Below are 17,484 nucleotides of genomic sequence, written 5' to 3'. Positions count from 1 at the left end.
ATCATATCGTGAGCTATGTATTGTGATGTGTATCGTATCATATCATATCGTGGGCTATGTATTGCGATATGTATCATATCGTGGGCTATGTATTGCGATGTGTATCATATCATGGGCTATGTATTGCGATGTGTATCGTATCATATCATATCGTGGGCTATGTATTGCGATATGTATCATATCGTGGGCTATGTATTGCGATGTGTATCATATCATGGGCTATGTATTGCGATGTGTATCGTATCATATCATATCGTGGGCTATGTATTGTGATGTGTATCATATCGTGGGTTATGTATTGCGATATGTATCATATCGTGGGCTATATATTGTGATGTGTATTATATCATATCATATTGTGGACTACATATTGCGATGCGTATCGTATCGTATCATATCGTGGGCTATGTATTGCGATGTGTATTGTGTCATATCGTGACATAAGTGTATCTAATTGGTTATTGTGGTTTATTTAACAAAAGACCTGGTAGAGCTACAAGCAATGCGAGAAAGAGCAAACAGTGCACAGAGAAGATAGAACTAAACAGAAATTAAAAACAATACACAGTGCACAAAACAATTTAAAAGCATTTTATTGTGGAAAAGCGGTTACACTGCAAAGTGCATGCAAAAATCCCCAACAAAAACATTACACAGTACACAGTGAAACCAAAAACACTACACAGCGTATGGAGAAGACAAACACTACACAGTGTATGGAGAAGACAGAAACACAACAGTGTATGGGGAAGACAAACACTACAGTGTATGGAGAAGACAGAAACACTACAGTGTATGGAGAAGACAAACACTACAGTGTATGGGGAAGACAGAAACACTATACAGTGTATGGAGAAGACAGAAACACTACACAGCGTATGGAGAAGGCAGAAACACTACACAGTGTATGGAGAAGACAGAAACACTACACAGCGTATGGAGAAGGCAGAAACACTACACAGTGTATGGAGAAGACAGAAACACTACACAGAGTATGGAGAAGACAGAAACACTACACAGTGTATGGAGAAGACAGAAACACTACACAGCGTATGGAGAAGACAGAAACACTACACAGCGTATGGAGAAGGCAGAAACACTACACAGCGTATGGAGAAGGCAGACACACTACACAGCGTATGGAGAAGGCAGAAACACTACACAGCGTATGGAGAAGGCAGAAACACTACACAGCGTATGGAGAAGGCAGAAACACTACACAGCGTATGGAGAAGACAGAAACACTACACAGCGTATGGAGAAGACAGACACACTACACAGCGTATGGAGAAGACAGAAACACTACACAGCGTATGGAGAAGACAGAAACACTACACAGTGTATGGAGAAGACAGACACACTACACAGTGTATGGAGAAGACAGACACACTACACAGCGTATGGAGAAGGCAGAAACACTACACAGCGTATGGAGAAGACAGACACACTACACAGCGTATGGAGAAGACAGAAACACTACACAGCGTATGGAGAAGGCAGAAACACTACACAGCGTATGGAGAAGACAGACACACTACACAGCGTATGGAGAAGACAGAAACACTACACAGTGTATGGAGAAGACAGAAACACTACACAGTTTATGGAGAAGACAAACACTACACAGTGTATGGAGAAGACAGAACAAAACAGAGAGTGTGTAGTGAAGGAAAAATGCACATTGAGAATGGAAGCCATGGAGAAGAGTGCTAGCAGAAGCCAGGAAAGACAGCAGCGTGCAGCACACGTGTTACCTAGGTTACCTGTAATATTTGTGGTGGCCCAATACTTGGCAGGTAATCGCGGTTCTCCTGTTGTTTCCTCCAGGACTCCCCATCTGAACTCTTTAGTAACATGAAATAATGTTCATCATAATAAACATTGACTTTCCTCTTTAGTAACACAAAACAATGTTCATTGTTTATGTTGCGAAAGAACATATCACTTGACTGATATGCAGTCTCGTGGTATATACTCTTGCGCAAAATAAACTTGTGCAATAAATAGGAAGTGAAAACAATGTATGTGAAGTTCTGCATATTTATTTCACATTTTTATGCATTATTTAATAGTTTTAGTACATATATAAAATAAATTCAACAAAAATCTGTTCATCAAATGCATCTAAATAACAAAGCAATCTGATTAATTCTTCTGAAGTGACACTGTTTTTTATCTTATCGGCTATTGGACGTCAACTGTATGGTCATTCTAACACTGTTTTTATCTTATCATCGGCTATTGGACGTCAAACGCATGGTCATTCTGACACTGTTTTTATCTTATCATCGGCTATTGGATGTCAAACGCATGGTCATTCTGACACTGTTTTTTATCTTATCATCGGCTACTGGACGTCAAACGTATGGTCATTCTGGCACTGTTTTTTATCTTATCATCGGCTATTGGACGTCAAACGTATGGTCATTCTGGCACTGTTTTTATCTTATCATCGGCTATTGGACGACAAACGCATGGTCATTCTGACACTGTTTTTTATCTTATCATCGGCTACTGGACGTCAAACGCATGGTCATTCTGGCACTGTTTTTTATCTTACCATCGGCTATTGGACGTCAAACATATGGTCATTCTGACACTGTTTGTTATCTTACCATCGGCTATTGGACGTCAAACATATGGTCATTCTGACACCGTTTTTATCTTATCATCGGCTATTGGACGTCAAACATATTGTCATTCTGACACTGTTTTTATCTTATCATCGGCTATTGGACGTCAAACATATGGTCATTCTGACATTGTTTTTTAGAGGAAACCCGCTGTCACCACAGAGGCTACTCTTTTACGACAGGCAGCAAGAGATCTTTTATTTGTGCTTCCCATAGGCAGGATAGCACAAACCATGGCCTTTGTTGAACCAGTTATAGATCACTGGTCGGTGCAAGTGGTTTACACCTACCCATTGAGCCTTGCGGAGCATTCACTCATGGTTTGGAGTCGGTATCGGATTAAAAATGCCATGCCTCGACTGGGATCCAAACCCAGTACCTACCAGCCTGTAGACCGATGGCCTAACCACGCCGCCACCGAGGCCGATTCAACCAGATGACTGACCACACAATTTCATCCGTTATCCACAGTGAACACATCCCTATCCCACTCCTTGTTATTACACAACCTCACACCATCTTACAGCATGGTTATAATAAAATCTTCTTCTTCCTTCTGATTCTCTTCCCTTTTATACCCCTCCTGCCCCGGAGTTGGTCACTGGCAAAGTCAGAAGCTAAATCCGAGGTGGGCATGCCTGAACTTATGTGGATATGGGCACGTAAATAGAGTTCCCATCCCATCCCATCCCTCTTATTCGCTAGTTTCTCTGTTCTCGTTTAAATCTCGGATCATAACAATATAGTTATATTGTAGATCACTGTCCATGTCCTGCTGTATGCATGTGTTGAACTTTAGTGTGAATCAGAAGTTTGTTTGTTTTGTTTAACAACACCACTAGAGCACATTGATTTTTTTATTAATCATCGACTATTGGATGTCAAACATATAGTCATATGACACAGTCATAGAGAGGAAACCCACTACATTTTTCAATTAGTAGCAATTTATATGCACCATCCAACAGACAGGATAGCACATACAACGGTCTTTGATATACCAGTCATGGTGCACTGGCTGGAACGAGAAATAGCCCAATGGGCGCACAGACAGGGATCGATCCCAAACTGACCGCGCACCAAGCGAGTGCTTTACCACTGGGCTACGTCCCGCCCTTTAAGTCTGAATCAGTTTCTATTAGTTTTGTTATTTTTAACACATTTTGTTGTTGCTTAGAACACGGATATATATGTAAAGCAGTGATTCGGGACTCCCAACTCAGACACTGCTATCTGGGACAATAAATATTTATTTAAAAAACAAAACAAACATTTACTTACATCTTCTGAGTCAGAGCTGACATTCATGATGGGAATGCCGAACTCGTCGCTATACGGCGTGTATGGTCCTGCGTCCACTATCCGGTCATCCTGTACTGGCTCTTCCACCTCCACCTTCTCTTGGGGGGCCTCTTTAACTTCCACTAAAATAAACAAGTACCTACATGTATTAGGCCATTCTTTAATCTAAAAATAATGTTTTGTTTGTTAACACAACCCAATTTCCAATGTACATTTAACCTCAATATCAGACTCTCTTCATGCATTGCAAAACAAAAGTCTGGAAAACTAATTTTCATATCTCCTAAGTTCAAGGGCCATAACTCTATCAAAAATGGGTAAATCACCATGAAAATCAAACGTGATCTGTAACAGTGCATGATAAAGCTACACACAAAATATCTCAAGGCGTTCTGAAAACAATATCCAGAAAACTACATGTGGGACAGACAGACAGACAGATAGACAGACAGACAGACAGAAGGACGGAGATGAAACCTATAGTCCCCTCCAGTTGGACCGGTAGGGGTCTAACAAACGAGTACATATTAGGCCATTCTTTAATTTAAAAATAACGTTTTGCTTGTAAACACAACCCAATTTTTAAAGTACTTGTACGTATATGTATGTATGTTAGCTGCCATCTTCATAAATCAAGGCTAATATTCATTCCTCGTATTCAGCCTTGATACATGTAGTCAAAAAATTGTGCCACAAAATGCTTAAATTTCATTGGATGCGATGAGATCTGATTGCAACGAATCGCAACGCTCCTTATAGATTCCCTTGTTATGTAAACTCAATGTTGGCGGGCGAACACTGATATTGCTTTCAAGATTGTCACATGTTACCGATGCTGTGATTGGTCAGCGATGTCATCGTGTAAGGGACATAATCGGTGTTACAAATTTTCTTCCAATAGAGGGTCCTAGTAGTGGATATAAGTAATCTTGACTACATGTATCAAGGCTGAATACGAGGAATGAATATTAGCCTTGATTTATGAAGATGGTTAGCTGCTAGCAGGAAACATTTTGTTCAGTACCGTGGCGTGATTCGCTATGCACGTTTCAGAGATTGCTACACAATTTTAAAACATTAAACAGTAGATGGTACCGGTAATCAATTTTCAATTGACTAGAAATATCGCTAATCAAGATTTTAAAAACAACATGTTATCTGGTTAGGCATTTTAATTTTTTTTTTTTTTTTATATATAAATGCAATTTGTATTTGGAGATTTAACAGACTACAACTTAGGTCTCACTACACAGATGTCATCTGCCACTGAAACCCATGCTAAATTGCCCAACTTCAAACGAAGATTGCCAATAGAACGGGTTCTCATTGGCATTAACAACATACACAATTGTGAACATACATTATATAAGCATTTATTTTCACTCCAAAATTGAGAACATTTTCATCTCAGTTTTTTGTTATATGACCGCATCTGGCTGTAGTACCGGTCTGAACAGGTGGTTCCTTAACTGATACACTCTGGCTGTCTCTTATGCTATACACCCATGTCCCAAAAGGTAAATGCACAATAATACAAAATAGCATGGGCAAAACACAGCCAGAAGGCTTACCATTAAACATACATATTGTTTTAATTCTTCACCATTTCCTAGAAGTGAATATGTGAACCATAACTTGTGTCACAATTAGGAACTATAGTGGACCGTGATGAATGAACTCTCACCCGGAAGTGATGTGTGTAGTGAGACCTTAAACTCCACATCAAGTAGAGTTACATGTATGTACCTTACCTTCACTGGGTACTTCCTGTGTTTCCTCATTGGCTGCCTCATCAACCCAATCCCAGTCGGTTTGTGTGTCCGTGGTAACAAGCACGATTTCACGTCCATCGTATGTTAACAAGTTCATTTTTCTAATTCTGAAAATTAAAGACGAAATTTAAAAAAAGTTCTAAGTACATATTTACAAAAGGGTTTCTGCCAGAGGGTAAACTGGGTTTGGCACTATACCCGAATATTTTTGCGGATTTTATTTTGGTTGCATTCAGCACACACATTGTAAATATTCAATTCCATAGCGCAATACCCAAAAATTTCTTTCAGGCAGGAACCATTGAAATCCATGTTAAATTGCCCAACATCAAATGAAGATTGCTAATAGAATGAGTTCTCATTGACAATAACAACATATACCATTGCGAATATATATTATATATTATTAAGCATTTATTTTTCTCCAAAATTAAGAACATTTCCGTCTCAGCTTTTTGCTATATGACCGCATCTGGCTGTAGTACCTGTCTGAACAGGTGGTTCAGGAACCGATTCACACAGGCTGCCTGTTCTGCTATACACTCATGTCCCAAGAACTCAATGCACAATATTACAATATAACATTGGCAAAATCCAGCCACAGGGCTTACCATTAAAAAACTAAAATTATTTTAATTCTTCCCCAATTTCACTGGTGGCATCTAAGTCTGCGCACCTAAGCATTGTTTTATATTTTTTAAGTTAAAATCTTTCTTTAAAAATATTTTTTTCACCACCACAGTACAATGGAACAATGAACGTGTTACAACTAAAGTTATTTTAATTTTAATGTTTTTTAAACTCAAGTAATGAGCGCATTTTTCGTGAGACCCCCCTGCATTTACTGGCCTGGATGACGGCACATAAGTCTGCGCAGCAAACATTAAAACCACTTCTGTCGCTAATGTTTACATAAAACAGCAACAAACAATGAATCCGACTTTTATAAGTTCTAAATAACAAACACTTCCTGTTATAGTCTGTTTCAGAAACATTTAGATTGTGCAAATGAGATAAATATAAATGGTGTTCCATGCTCCTTAGTTTGGACAACGCAGTGACAATATAAAAAAAAGCCAATGTAAAAATATTTGATCATTATTCGAAAAAAATTGTCTGTCTATTTACTGTGTAAATGAGCACAAATAGTGTTCGTTAGACATATAGGACTATCAATGATAATTTTGAAGCAGACTATAGCTAAAATAGGCTATGCTGTAAGTGCAATCTTCAAAGTCTGTGTGCAGCCATTTTGCATTGTGTCACTCGGAGGGAACTTCAAAGTATGCTTGGATGTTTACGTCAACAGATAAAATAAGACATTCATTTCATTTATGGATTCATAAATTACAATAAGGTATGTATTGAAGCTTCTATGTAAATTTATCACTCCCCCCCCCGAATTCCGCAATTCCGCAGATGCGGAAAAATTTGCAGAATTTGCACCATCGTGCAGAATAGTTGTTTGTCCGCGGAAAATCACTTTTCGTGCAAAACATGTGCAGAATTCATAATTTTTAGGCCGTGAAATTTGTCTTAATCACTGCAAAATGTTCAATGTTTCTGAATTGTAACATTAAACATGGAGTTTTGATAGTGTTTACTTTCCATGCAGTAATAAGTTTCTTTTCTTTTAAAGGAACATAGCCTAGTTTTTAAACACTAAGACATATTTTTTTTACTATTACTGTTTTTAAAAACGCACGTGCGTCTGAGAAGTAACAGTTATGGAGTCGAGTTTTAGTCCGTTTTCAGAGGGTATTTCACCATTTCAAAGACACAGACTCATGTTTCACTCAATTGTAAGTTTATCCAAATGTGTTTCAGGTTTGTAGATTAACTAAACTTAGAGTTAATTTCCACGGGTTGAAACTGGGGTATGTCCCTTTAAGTTATTACAGGCTGGACTGGTAACAGCCTCACAGTTACTAGTCTGCATAATCTGCGTTTGGAACCAGCCTTTAGTTTCTGTCATTGAATCGGAAATTCTCGCAAGATAAAGCGCAATGGATTGTGGCGAGATGTTCCGATCGTTGCTCAGTGCGTAGGTTAAGGAAACCGACGAAGACGGGTTGTAATTACACTGACAGATTCCACAAATACGAAATAGGATTCAGCAATTCCATTCTATTTAATATAAAATAATTATATTAACATAAGTATCGATTGTTGGAATCGTGATGTTAAGCAACTATATTTAAGTATTTATTAACACAAATCACATTTAACAAAGAATCCGTAAGCGTAAAAATAGGAGTTTCCCATATCGTTTCCATTTCAAGTTTTAATGATTCAATCTTCCGGAAGCACCCGTCTGCTTAAAATATAAATCATCTTCTCTCTCGCAAATTTCAAATAATTATGAAACATTTTGAACATCTAGTTTTCAGGGCTGTAGCTAGCAGGGGGGCAAGGGGGGCAGTTGCCCCCCCCCCCCCCCCCCCCCCCCCCCCCCCAGATTATAGAAAGTTAAAGAAAAGGAGCTTTAGACTATTAACTACTCAGTTGCCTCCCATACAAAAAATCCTAGCTACGGCCCTGATTTTAATTATTATAAGTGTTATTTTTCAGTTTTATATGTTGCAGAATTTGCTGCAGAATATGTCAAATTTTACTGCAGAATATGTCAAATTTTACCGAGGAATTTTTATATGTTTGCCGCGGAATTCAGGGGGGAGTTGATCATTACAACGTTGACAGACACGTGTTGACAGTTGATAGAAAAACACGTTGATCAAGGCTGGCAAAAGTATACTTTTAGTGCATTAATTCAGAGTGTTTCAATAAAAGTGTTATCGACCAGTTTTATACATATATTCACAATCAAGATGTGTTGTTTTAACAACGGTTTTGTGAATTAAATTAACATTGTTTGTTTGTTTACAAACATACCCAGACACTTGTTTCAAGACGTAATGTAACGTCATTAAGTTGCGCAGACTTTTGTGCCATGCAGACTAAGGTGACATGAGTGTACTAGAAGTGAATATGTGAACCACAACAAATATCATAATTAGGAACTATAGTGGACATTGATGAATGACCTTTCACCTGAAAGTGAACTGTGTAATGAGACCTTAGCTAAATTTATTCTGTTGGGATGGGAAAACAACCACTGATATCCTACACCTCAGGCATGCAATTTACCCTCTGAGTTAGATCCCACCCCCTGAGTTAGATCCCACCCTGAGTTAGATCCCACCCCCGAGTTAGATCCCATCCCTGAGTGAGGCCCTACCCTCTGAGTTAGGTCCCACCCTCTGAGTTAGGTCCCACCCTCTGAGTTAGATCCCACCCCCTGAGTTACATCCCACCCGCTGAGTTAGATCCCACCCCTGAATGAGGCCCTACCCTCTGAGTTAGAGGGTACCTCTGAGTTAGATCCCCCCCCAGTTAGATCCCACCCCGAGTTACATCCCACCCCCTGAGTTAGATCCCACCCCTGAGTGAGGCCCTACCCTCTGAGTTAGGCCCTACCCTCTGAGTTAGGTCCCACCCTCTGAGTTAGATACCCCCCCCAGTTAGATCCCACCCACTGAGTTAGACCCCACTCCCTGAGTTAGATCCCACCCCCCGAGTTAGATCCTACCCACTAAGTTGGATACCACCCCGAGTTAGATCCCACCCCGAGTTAGATCCCACCACCAGAGTGAGATCCCACCCTGAATTAGATCCCACCCACTAAGTTAGATCCCACCCACTAAGTTAGATCCCACCACCAGAGTTAGACCCCACCCACTAAGTTGGATCCCAGCCCCTGAGTTAGATCCCACCACCAGAGTTAGATCCCACCCACTAAGTTAGATCCAACCACCAGAGTGAGATCCCACCCACTAAGTTAGATCCCACCACCAGAGTTAGATCCCACCACCAGAGATAGATCCCACCACCAGAATTAGATCCCATCCACTAAGTTAGATCCCACCCCCTGAGTTAGATCCCACCCACTAAGTTAGATCCCACAACCAGAGTTAGATCCCACCCACTAAGTTAGATCCCACCACCAGAGTTAGATCCCACCACCAGAGTTAGATCCCACCACCAGAGTTAGATCCCACCACCAGAGTAAGATCCCACCACCAGAGTTAGATCCCACCCACTAAGTTGGATCCCACCCCCTCGGTTAGATCCCCCCCCCCCCCCCGAGTTAGATCCCATCCCCCCCCGAGCTAGATCCCACCCACTAAGTTGGATCCCACCACCAGAGTAGATCCCACCACCAGAGTTAGATCCCACCACCAGAGTTAGATCCCACCCACTAAGTTAGATCCCACCACCAGAGTTAGATCCAACCCACTAAGTTGGATCCCACCCACTAAGTTAGATCCCACCCCCTGAGTTAGATCCCACCCACTAAGTTAGATCCCACCACCAGAGTTAGATCCCACCCACTAAGTTAGATCCCACCACCAGAGTTAGATCCCTCCACTAAGTTAGATCCCACCACCAGAGTTAGATCCCACCACCAGAGTTAGATCCCACCCACTAAGTTGGATCCCACCCACTCAGTTAGATCCCACCCCCCGAGTTAGATCCCACTCCCCGAGCTAGATCCCACCCACTAAGTTGGATCCCACCCCCTGAGTTAGATCCCACCGCGAGTTAGATCCCACCCCCTGAGTTAGATCCCACCACCAGAGTTAGATCCCACCACCAGAGTTAGATCCTACCCACTAAGTTGGATCCCACCCCGAGTTAGATCCCACCCACTAAGTTGGATCCCACCCACTCAGTTAGATCCCCCACCCCCCGAGTTAGATCCCACCCCCTGAGTTAGATCCCACCCACTAAGTTGGATCCCATCCCCTGAGTTAGATCCCACCCACTCAGTTAGATCCCATCCACTAAGTTAGATCACACACACTGAATTAGATCCCACCCACTCAGCTAGATCCACCCGTTGAGTTAGATCACACACCCTGAGTTAGATCCCACCCCCTGAGTTAGATCCCACCCCCTGCAAGTAAATGATGTCATTACACATTAAGTACACCGGTTAGTTTTGGCATATTTAATGCAAAGAATAATTTCAATTCATATTTTGTCAAACAACAGCTTAACCCTTCCAAAACAAGAAAATAAAATCTTACTCTTCAAATGAAACTGATCTCGTTGGCAATGCACTAAAATTATCATCAATTTCAGGTCGAAATGCACGAGCTATTGCTGGTCGAGCATTCCCCTCACCAGGAGTTTCCATGGCAACGGATGAAGCTACAACAAACATACAACATGCTAAATACACAGGTAATACAGTACTTTTGATTTCATTGAATAAATTGTTTTCAGTAGCATGCTGGTATATATTGTGTCGTCAAGATCATGGAAAGAAAGAAAGAAAGAAATGTTTTATTTAACGACGCACTCAACACATTTTATTTACGGTTATATGGCGTCAGACATATGGTTAAGGACCACACAGATTTTGAGAGGAAACCCGCCGTCGCCACTACATGGGCTACTCTTCCGATTAGCAACAAGGGATCTTTTATTTGCGCTTCCCACAGGTAGGATAGCACAAACCATGGCCTTTGTTGAACCAGTTATGGATCACTGGTCGGTGCAAGTGGTTTACACCTATCCATTGAGCCATGCGGAGCACTCACTCAGGGTTTGGAGTCAGTATCTGGATTAAAAATCCCATGCCTCGACTGGGATCCTAACCCAGTACCTACCAGCCTGTAGACCGATGGCCTACCATGACGCCACCGAGGCCGGTCCTCAAGATCACGGAAGCAAAATGTTTTTTATAAATTATATAAGCAGCACTAACCCTTATCCATTGACAAATTAGCCAATTGCTAATTTTCATACAAAGTAGCTAAAACATTTAGTATTTAATTTTTCACCACCATTTTTGTTTTTTTGTTTTTTGTTTTGGGGTGTGTTTTTTTATCCTACTGCCCCCTTTCCTTTCTCTCCTTTGAATTCCATCTCATTTCTTCCGATCTGGCAACTCCTCCTATCTTTCAACTTCTTTCGCTGTCCACCCAGTCCTTGTCTCTCCAACCGCGACAAGCGCTTGTCTCTTATGGCTATCTGTGCCACATACCTGCCATTCCCCATCAGCTTTTAGCTGTGGGCTTAGTCTGACCACTTCGGGGAGTGTTCAGTAGTTACTTCTGGCATTGTTAAGAGGCACTTGTAACCATCTACTATGCACCCCTACTACCGGCGGTCGTTAGTTAGTGCCGTGGGTCAAACCAGCTTTATTAGCGGCAGAGGGCAAGAATGCCAGGTGGGTGCCGGGAAATACACAGAGACTGCACCTGTGGAGGAAGTTGAGACGATGGTGTGGACAGCTCAGAAGACAGTCGGAGGAAACTGACAGAAAGGGTCGAAACAGATTGAAATCGTGGGTGAAATTGGAAAGTTTTTTTATATTAGAATAATGAGAATGATTTTTCCAGGACAATTTAATAATTCTCAAGAATTGGTCTACATATCTGAAAATTGGCTGAACCAAAATGTGTTACACAGGCTTCTTACATTTGAAAAAACCAAAAATTCAAGGACATTTCGAGGACACATTTCAATTTTTCCAGGACATGAAATTGTTGTCTGAATTTAGACAGGTTATGAGGACAACAAAAGTAAAGTTGCAAAAAAAATATAATAAACCTCCAAAATTTTGGCCTAATTTTCCAGGACACAATAAAAGTTAATACTTTTTCCAGGACATTCCAGGCCTTGATTTTAAAATCACAAAATTCAAGGACATTCCAGGATTTTCAGGATACGTAAGAAGCCTGTTACAGTGCAAACAGTGTATAACATAATCCACCATTACCAGGGATGGAATTTAACGGTGGCCATTCGGCAAATCTAGTTATAAACTCCAGGGCCCTAGTTATAAACTCCAGGGCCCTAGTTATAAACTCCAGGGCCCTAGTTATAAACTCCAGGGCCCTAGTTATAAACTCCAGGGCCCTAGTTATAAACTCCAGGGCCCTATAGTTATAAACTCCAGGGCCCTAGTTATAAACTCCGGGGCCCTAGTTATAAACTCCAGTGCCCTAGTTATAAACTCCAGGGCCCTAGTTATAAACTCCAGTGCCCTATAGTTATAAACTCCAGTGCCCTAGTTATAAACTCCAGTGCCCTATAGTTATAAACTCCAGGGCCCTATAGTTATAAACTCCAGGGCCCTAGTTATAAACTCCAGTGCCCTATAGTTATAAACTCCAGTGCCCTAGTTATAAACTCCAGTGCCCTATAGTTATAAACTCCAGTGCCCTATAGTTATAAACTCCAGGGCCCTAGTTATAAACTCCAGGGCCCTAGTTATAAACTCCAGGGCCCTAATTATAAACTCCAGGGCCCTAGTTATAAACTCCAGTACCCTAGTTATAAACTCCAGTGCCCTATAGTTATAAACTCCAGTGCCCTAGTTATAAACTCCAGGGCCCTAGTTATAAACTCCAGTGCCCTATAGTTATAAACTCCAGGGCCCTAGTTATAAACTCCAGTGCCCTAGTTATAAACTCCAGTGCCCTATAGTTATAAACTCCAGTGCCCTATAGTTATAAACTCCAGTGCCCTAGTTATAAACTCCAGTGCCCTATAGTTATAAACTCCAGTGCCCTAGTTATAAACTCCAGTGCCCTAGTTATCAACTCCAGTGCCCTAGTTATCAACTACAATGCACTGAAAATTAAACAGAGTATTACTATTACAGCCAAACTGGCCATGCCTTATTTTGCATATTAGTAATTGGTCTATAAGAACTGATAGCAAGTATGTTTCCCAATTATAAAAATATGAATCGAAAGAACCATGCACACACTTTTTGCATGAAGATCTATACAGAGTTGTTACTTGTATTGTGTGACCAGGGGTGGGCATTGGTGAACTGTAAAAAAGAGGCAATCTAGAGGGGTCCCGGAAATTCTTGAAATCCTAGGTTAAAATCTGGCCATCTGACACATTTTGGAGGAAAGGACGATTAAAATGCAAGGAAATGCAATGTTCTATGAGAGGAAAACAGCTGATCCAAGGAGAATTCCCACCCTGGTGACACAGTCGATCACGTGATCAGAGGTCATGACCTCCCAAAAGGCATATTTCACATTGTGAGAGACGATTTATATCACATGAGTATCTCTTCAACTGCAGTGTAATAAATATTGGTTCATAACAATACTTGTCATTTTGTTTGCTCTAAACAGATGTTTAAATAATTTGTTTAAATCATTAAGTTTAAGAATATGTCAAGATGTTGAAAGCTTACAATGGATAAAGTTGACTTTTTCAAAACAAAATTTAAGAAAATATGTCTCACTTTTTTATTAGCACTTATGTAATTTTGTTAAATATATACTGTATGTGCGTATCATTGTGTGTATGTGTGTGTGTGTATGTGTGTGTGTGTGGTATACATGTGTGATGTGTACATGGTGTGTGTGCATGTGTGTGTGTGTGTGTGTGGCATGCATATGTGTGTGGGGTGTGCTTGTGTGGTATGTGTGTGTGGTGTATGTGGTGTGTGTTATGTGTGTTGTATGTGTGTGTGTTGTATGTGTGTGTGTTGTATGTGTGTGGTGTGTGTGTGTGTCTGTGTAGTATGTGTGTGGTGTATGTGTGTGTGTCACTTACTACTATTTATTCAATTTAGTTAAAACCTGATATGCATAAATAAGAACACGATAATGACAACTTAATGAAGCTATTTATGTACCCCGGTAGATAATCATTACCTAACATGTACGTTAATACAATAGGCAGTTATTAGACTCTATAAATAAAAATATATATATAAAAATTAAAATAAATAAATAAATAAATAAATAAATAAATAAATAAATTAATTAAATTAATTAAATTAATAAAATAAAATAAAATAAAATAAAATAAAATAAAATAAAATAAAATACATCAAAATAAAATAAAATAAAATAATAAAAAAATAATAATAAAAATAAAACAAATCAATAATTAACAGAACTTGTATTGTACTTACTAATATATAGCCATGGTGGACAAGTGATGTCTAACAGGTTTTTATGTTTTGAAAACAATTCTAAAACCACTTCCTTTTTTGGCCCACCTTTGAACATTGTATAAAAAATTAATTAATCTCAAAACTTAGTTAAAAGAATGTTTAGAATATCCTTTGTCCATGCATGCATATGTGCATCAAATATAACAATGAAATGACATCACAGGTCACATGATCAATTTAAAAAATATGCATATTCATGAGGACAAGCAGAAGTCACCAGTAATAATATACTGATGACAAGATATTATTTGCTGGGGCAAATTTATTACCTACTAAAAACATTTAATATGCAGAAATTAAAATGATGTACCTTTTTAACTACTTTATCTGAGTTAATTTAGCTGTGTACATGTAATTAATCATTAGCACTAACAATTACATAACAATATAAATTAAACAAAGAGTACTGGTGAGGTACATGATACATCTGTCAGGAGTTCGATGGAAAACCATAGATATTAATGAATATGTTACGGGTATGATTCAATTCTACTTATGTGAAATTTTTGCAATGGGATGGATGAACAGTTTGTTTTGGACCAACTACTGATGATACTGTATCCATTGGGGAAGATGCGGTCTGATTAATGAAGTTATTGTTCTTTAATTAGAAAGGGAAATTTGTTTAGCATGGGTACTCTGGTGACACAGTACGCGATACACCGCCATCCCAAGTTGTTCCTACATGTGAGGTTTGATGGTTACATATGCATCTGTATGCAAAATATGATCCAGACAAGCAGGGTTTCTGCCAGAGGGTAAAATGGGTATGGCTCCATTCTGCCTTTTTTTTTTTTTTTTATTGTTGACCGTTTGACAAAATTAATGACTCTTTTATCAATACTGTATGATTTTCTTAACCCTAACCCTAAACCTAACCCATTTTCTTTCTGGGGGAGGCCCTCTATCGACTTCAGTTGCATTCAGCACACACATTGTAAATATTTAATTTCATAGCGCCATACCCCAAAAATTTCTTTCTGGCAGAAACACTGACAAAGATTTACTGTTATGTGCAGTAAGAACAACTTGGTAAGAGGTCTAAAACTGACTAATGTTCTTATCATATCCTTTCAAAAATTTATTTCTGTCAATGGGAATACTCATACGCGAGTATTTTTGGTATACTGTATGGAAATGATCGAAAAAAGATGCACTCAACACATTTTAATTACAGTTGTAAGTTGTCGGACACATGGTTAAGGACCACACAGATAATGAGAGAGGGATCCTGGTGCAGCCACACCATGGGCTACTCTTTTAAATTAGCAGCAACAGATCTTTTATATACACTATCCCACAGATAGGATAGTACATATCACAGCATATTATGTCAGTTGTGGAGCACTGGCTGAAACCAGAAATGGTGGGCCTAATGGATTCACTGATGGGATAGATCATTCCTACATGTATATATTGACTGCGCCTCACTGGGCTACATCCGACCCGAGGTATAAGATGAGATTCATATAGCCACAGGTACCCCCCCCCCCCCGCCCCCCTTATCCCAAACCCACTAGCTCCAATAACAGTGTTTATTAGCCATATGGTGCAACATAACTGAATTAATAAAAACTATACACAGCACATGTGTAGTAACAAGTTACTGTAATGATGTAATTATGGGAAGCGACGTCGTAACATGGTGTTGCTTCCCCCAAGTCCTACATGTAGCTCCAATTGTGCACATCATGAAATATGACATCATTTCATCATCTGCTTCTAGTTGTGATTGAAACATTTTGAGATGGCCCTTGTTATTGATAAAAATAACAATAATAATATATTTCATAAAATCAGTATGACTCACAAGCTTGTATAATAATATATACTTCAGGACTTCAAAAATTGCCAGAACTACTGTTTTGTTCGCATGTCTTTCACGCAAATCTAAATGAGCATAACCTATTTTCCGTTTGCACATTAAATTTAGGACAATATTTACATGGACATAATGGGTTATGTAAAAATCAACATGGGTTGCCTGAATTTATTTTTGTGTAACCGATAAATGGTTTATAAATGCAAATATTCATTTTACAGAGGCCTGTACTTACTATCTGATGCATTCTGCACTCCCCCCTCACTGCCACTTTCACTCTGACAATACGGCTCCATTTGAAACTTTACTCCTTTCTCTGTATCACTGCTAGCAATGTGAACGCCATCACCACCAGCTTTTGAGTCAAACGGAACATCGCCACTGCCCTGCCTTTCTATGGACTTGGCCCCGCTGCTCTTTCTGCTACTGGACCGAGAGTGCGGCTTGCTCCTCCTGGCAGAGCCGGGTCTGCCGTTGCTGAGGAAACTGTCTTTGGAACTCTGCGAGTCTGCCGCTGAAACAGGTCGATCGGAGAGTTGTGTGGAGCTAGACGGAGAGGGGACTACTCTCTCCATGTCGGTCGTCGGTATGTCAGTGTTTCAGATCAGTAGAGTGCTTGTCGAGTTCTGTAAGTTAGGTGTAGATGTCGGTGTAGTCTCTGAGGCATTGCTTCTGCTGAAACATAAAGAACGCTGCTGTCAATGAAAGTTTTGAAACTTAACAAAATAAAGGTGCAGGCCATGGGATTTCAAATTTCATGGGAAACATTTTTTTGGTTCTGTGCCTTGTGATCATGGGAACCCATTGGGAACTGCTTTTAAAAAATAATGATACATGTATATATATATTATTTTTGTTGAATAGTCGTACTCGATATAATAATCATGGGAAACAAAATTTCGGTTCCATGATTTTACCGAAACGGTACCTGAAATGGTTGTTTCTGTGAAATCT

At 39.8% G+C, this 17,484-nt stretch overlaps 1 protein-coding gene across 9 annotated transcripts in view; it reads right to left on the bottom strand.

Moving 5' to 3' along the window:
- The window catches only part of LOC121373850 (glutamate-rich protein 6-like), a 43,347-nt gene that overhangs the window by 24,215 nt on the left and 1,648 nt on the right, over positions 1–17,484 (bottom strand). For 5 of the 9 annotated variants that reach the window (XM_041500630.1, XM_041500667.1, XM_041500659.1 and 2 more), the window contains exons 2-6: positions 16,766–17,205; positions 10,798–10,921; positions 5,687–5,814; positions 3,915–4,057; positions 1,764–1,844 (exon numbers count right to left, since the gene is read on the bottom strand). In XM_041500630.1, the coding sequence (XP_041356564.1) occupies positions 1,764–1,844; positions 3,915–4,057; positions 5,687–5,814; positions 10,798–10,921; positions 16,766–17,105 (816 nt within the window). In that variant the 5' untranslated portion in view covers positions 17,106–17,205. Of the gene's footprint in view, positions 1–1,763; positions 1,845–3,914; positions 4,058–5,686; positions 5,815–10,797; positions 10,922–14,666; positions 14,834–16,765; positions 17,206–17,484 lie in introns of those variants that run through there. The other 4 variants (XM_041500641.1, XM_041500650.1, XM_041500692.1 and 1 more) reach the window with 3 other exon arrangements.

This window comes from Gigantopelta aegis, chromosome 1 (assembly GCF_016097555.1).
Source record: "Gigantopelta aegis isolate Gae_Host chromosome 1, Gae_host_genome, whole genome shotgun sequence".
NCBI lineage: Eukaryota > Metazoa > Mollusca > Gastropoda > Neomphalida > Peltospiridae > Gigantopelta > Gigantopelta aegis.
This window is presented reverse-complemented; position numbering and strand designations above follow the sequence as displayed.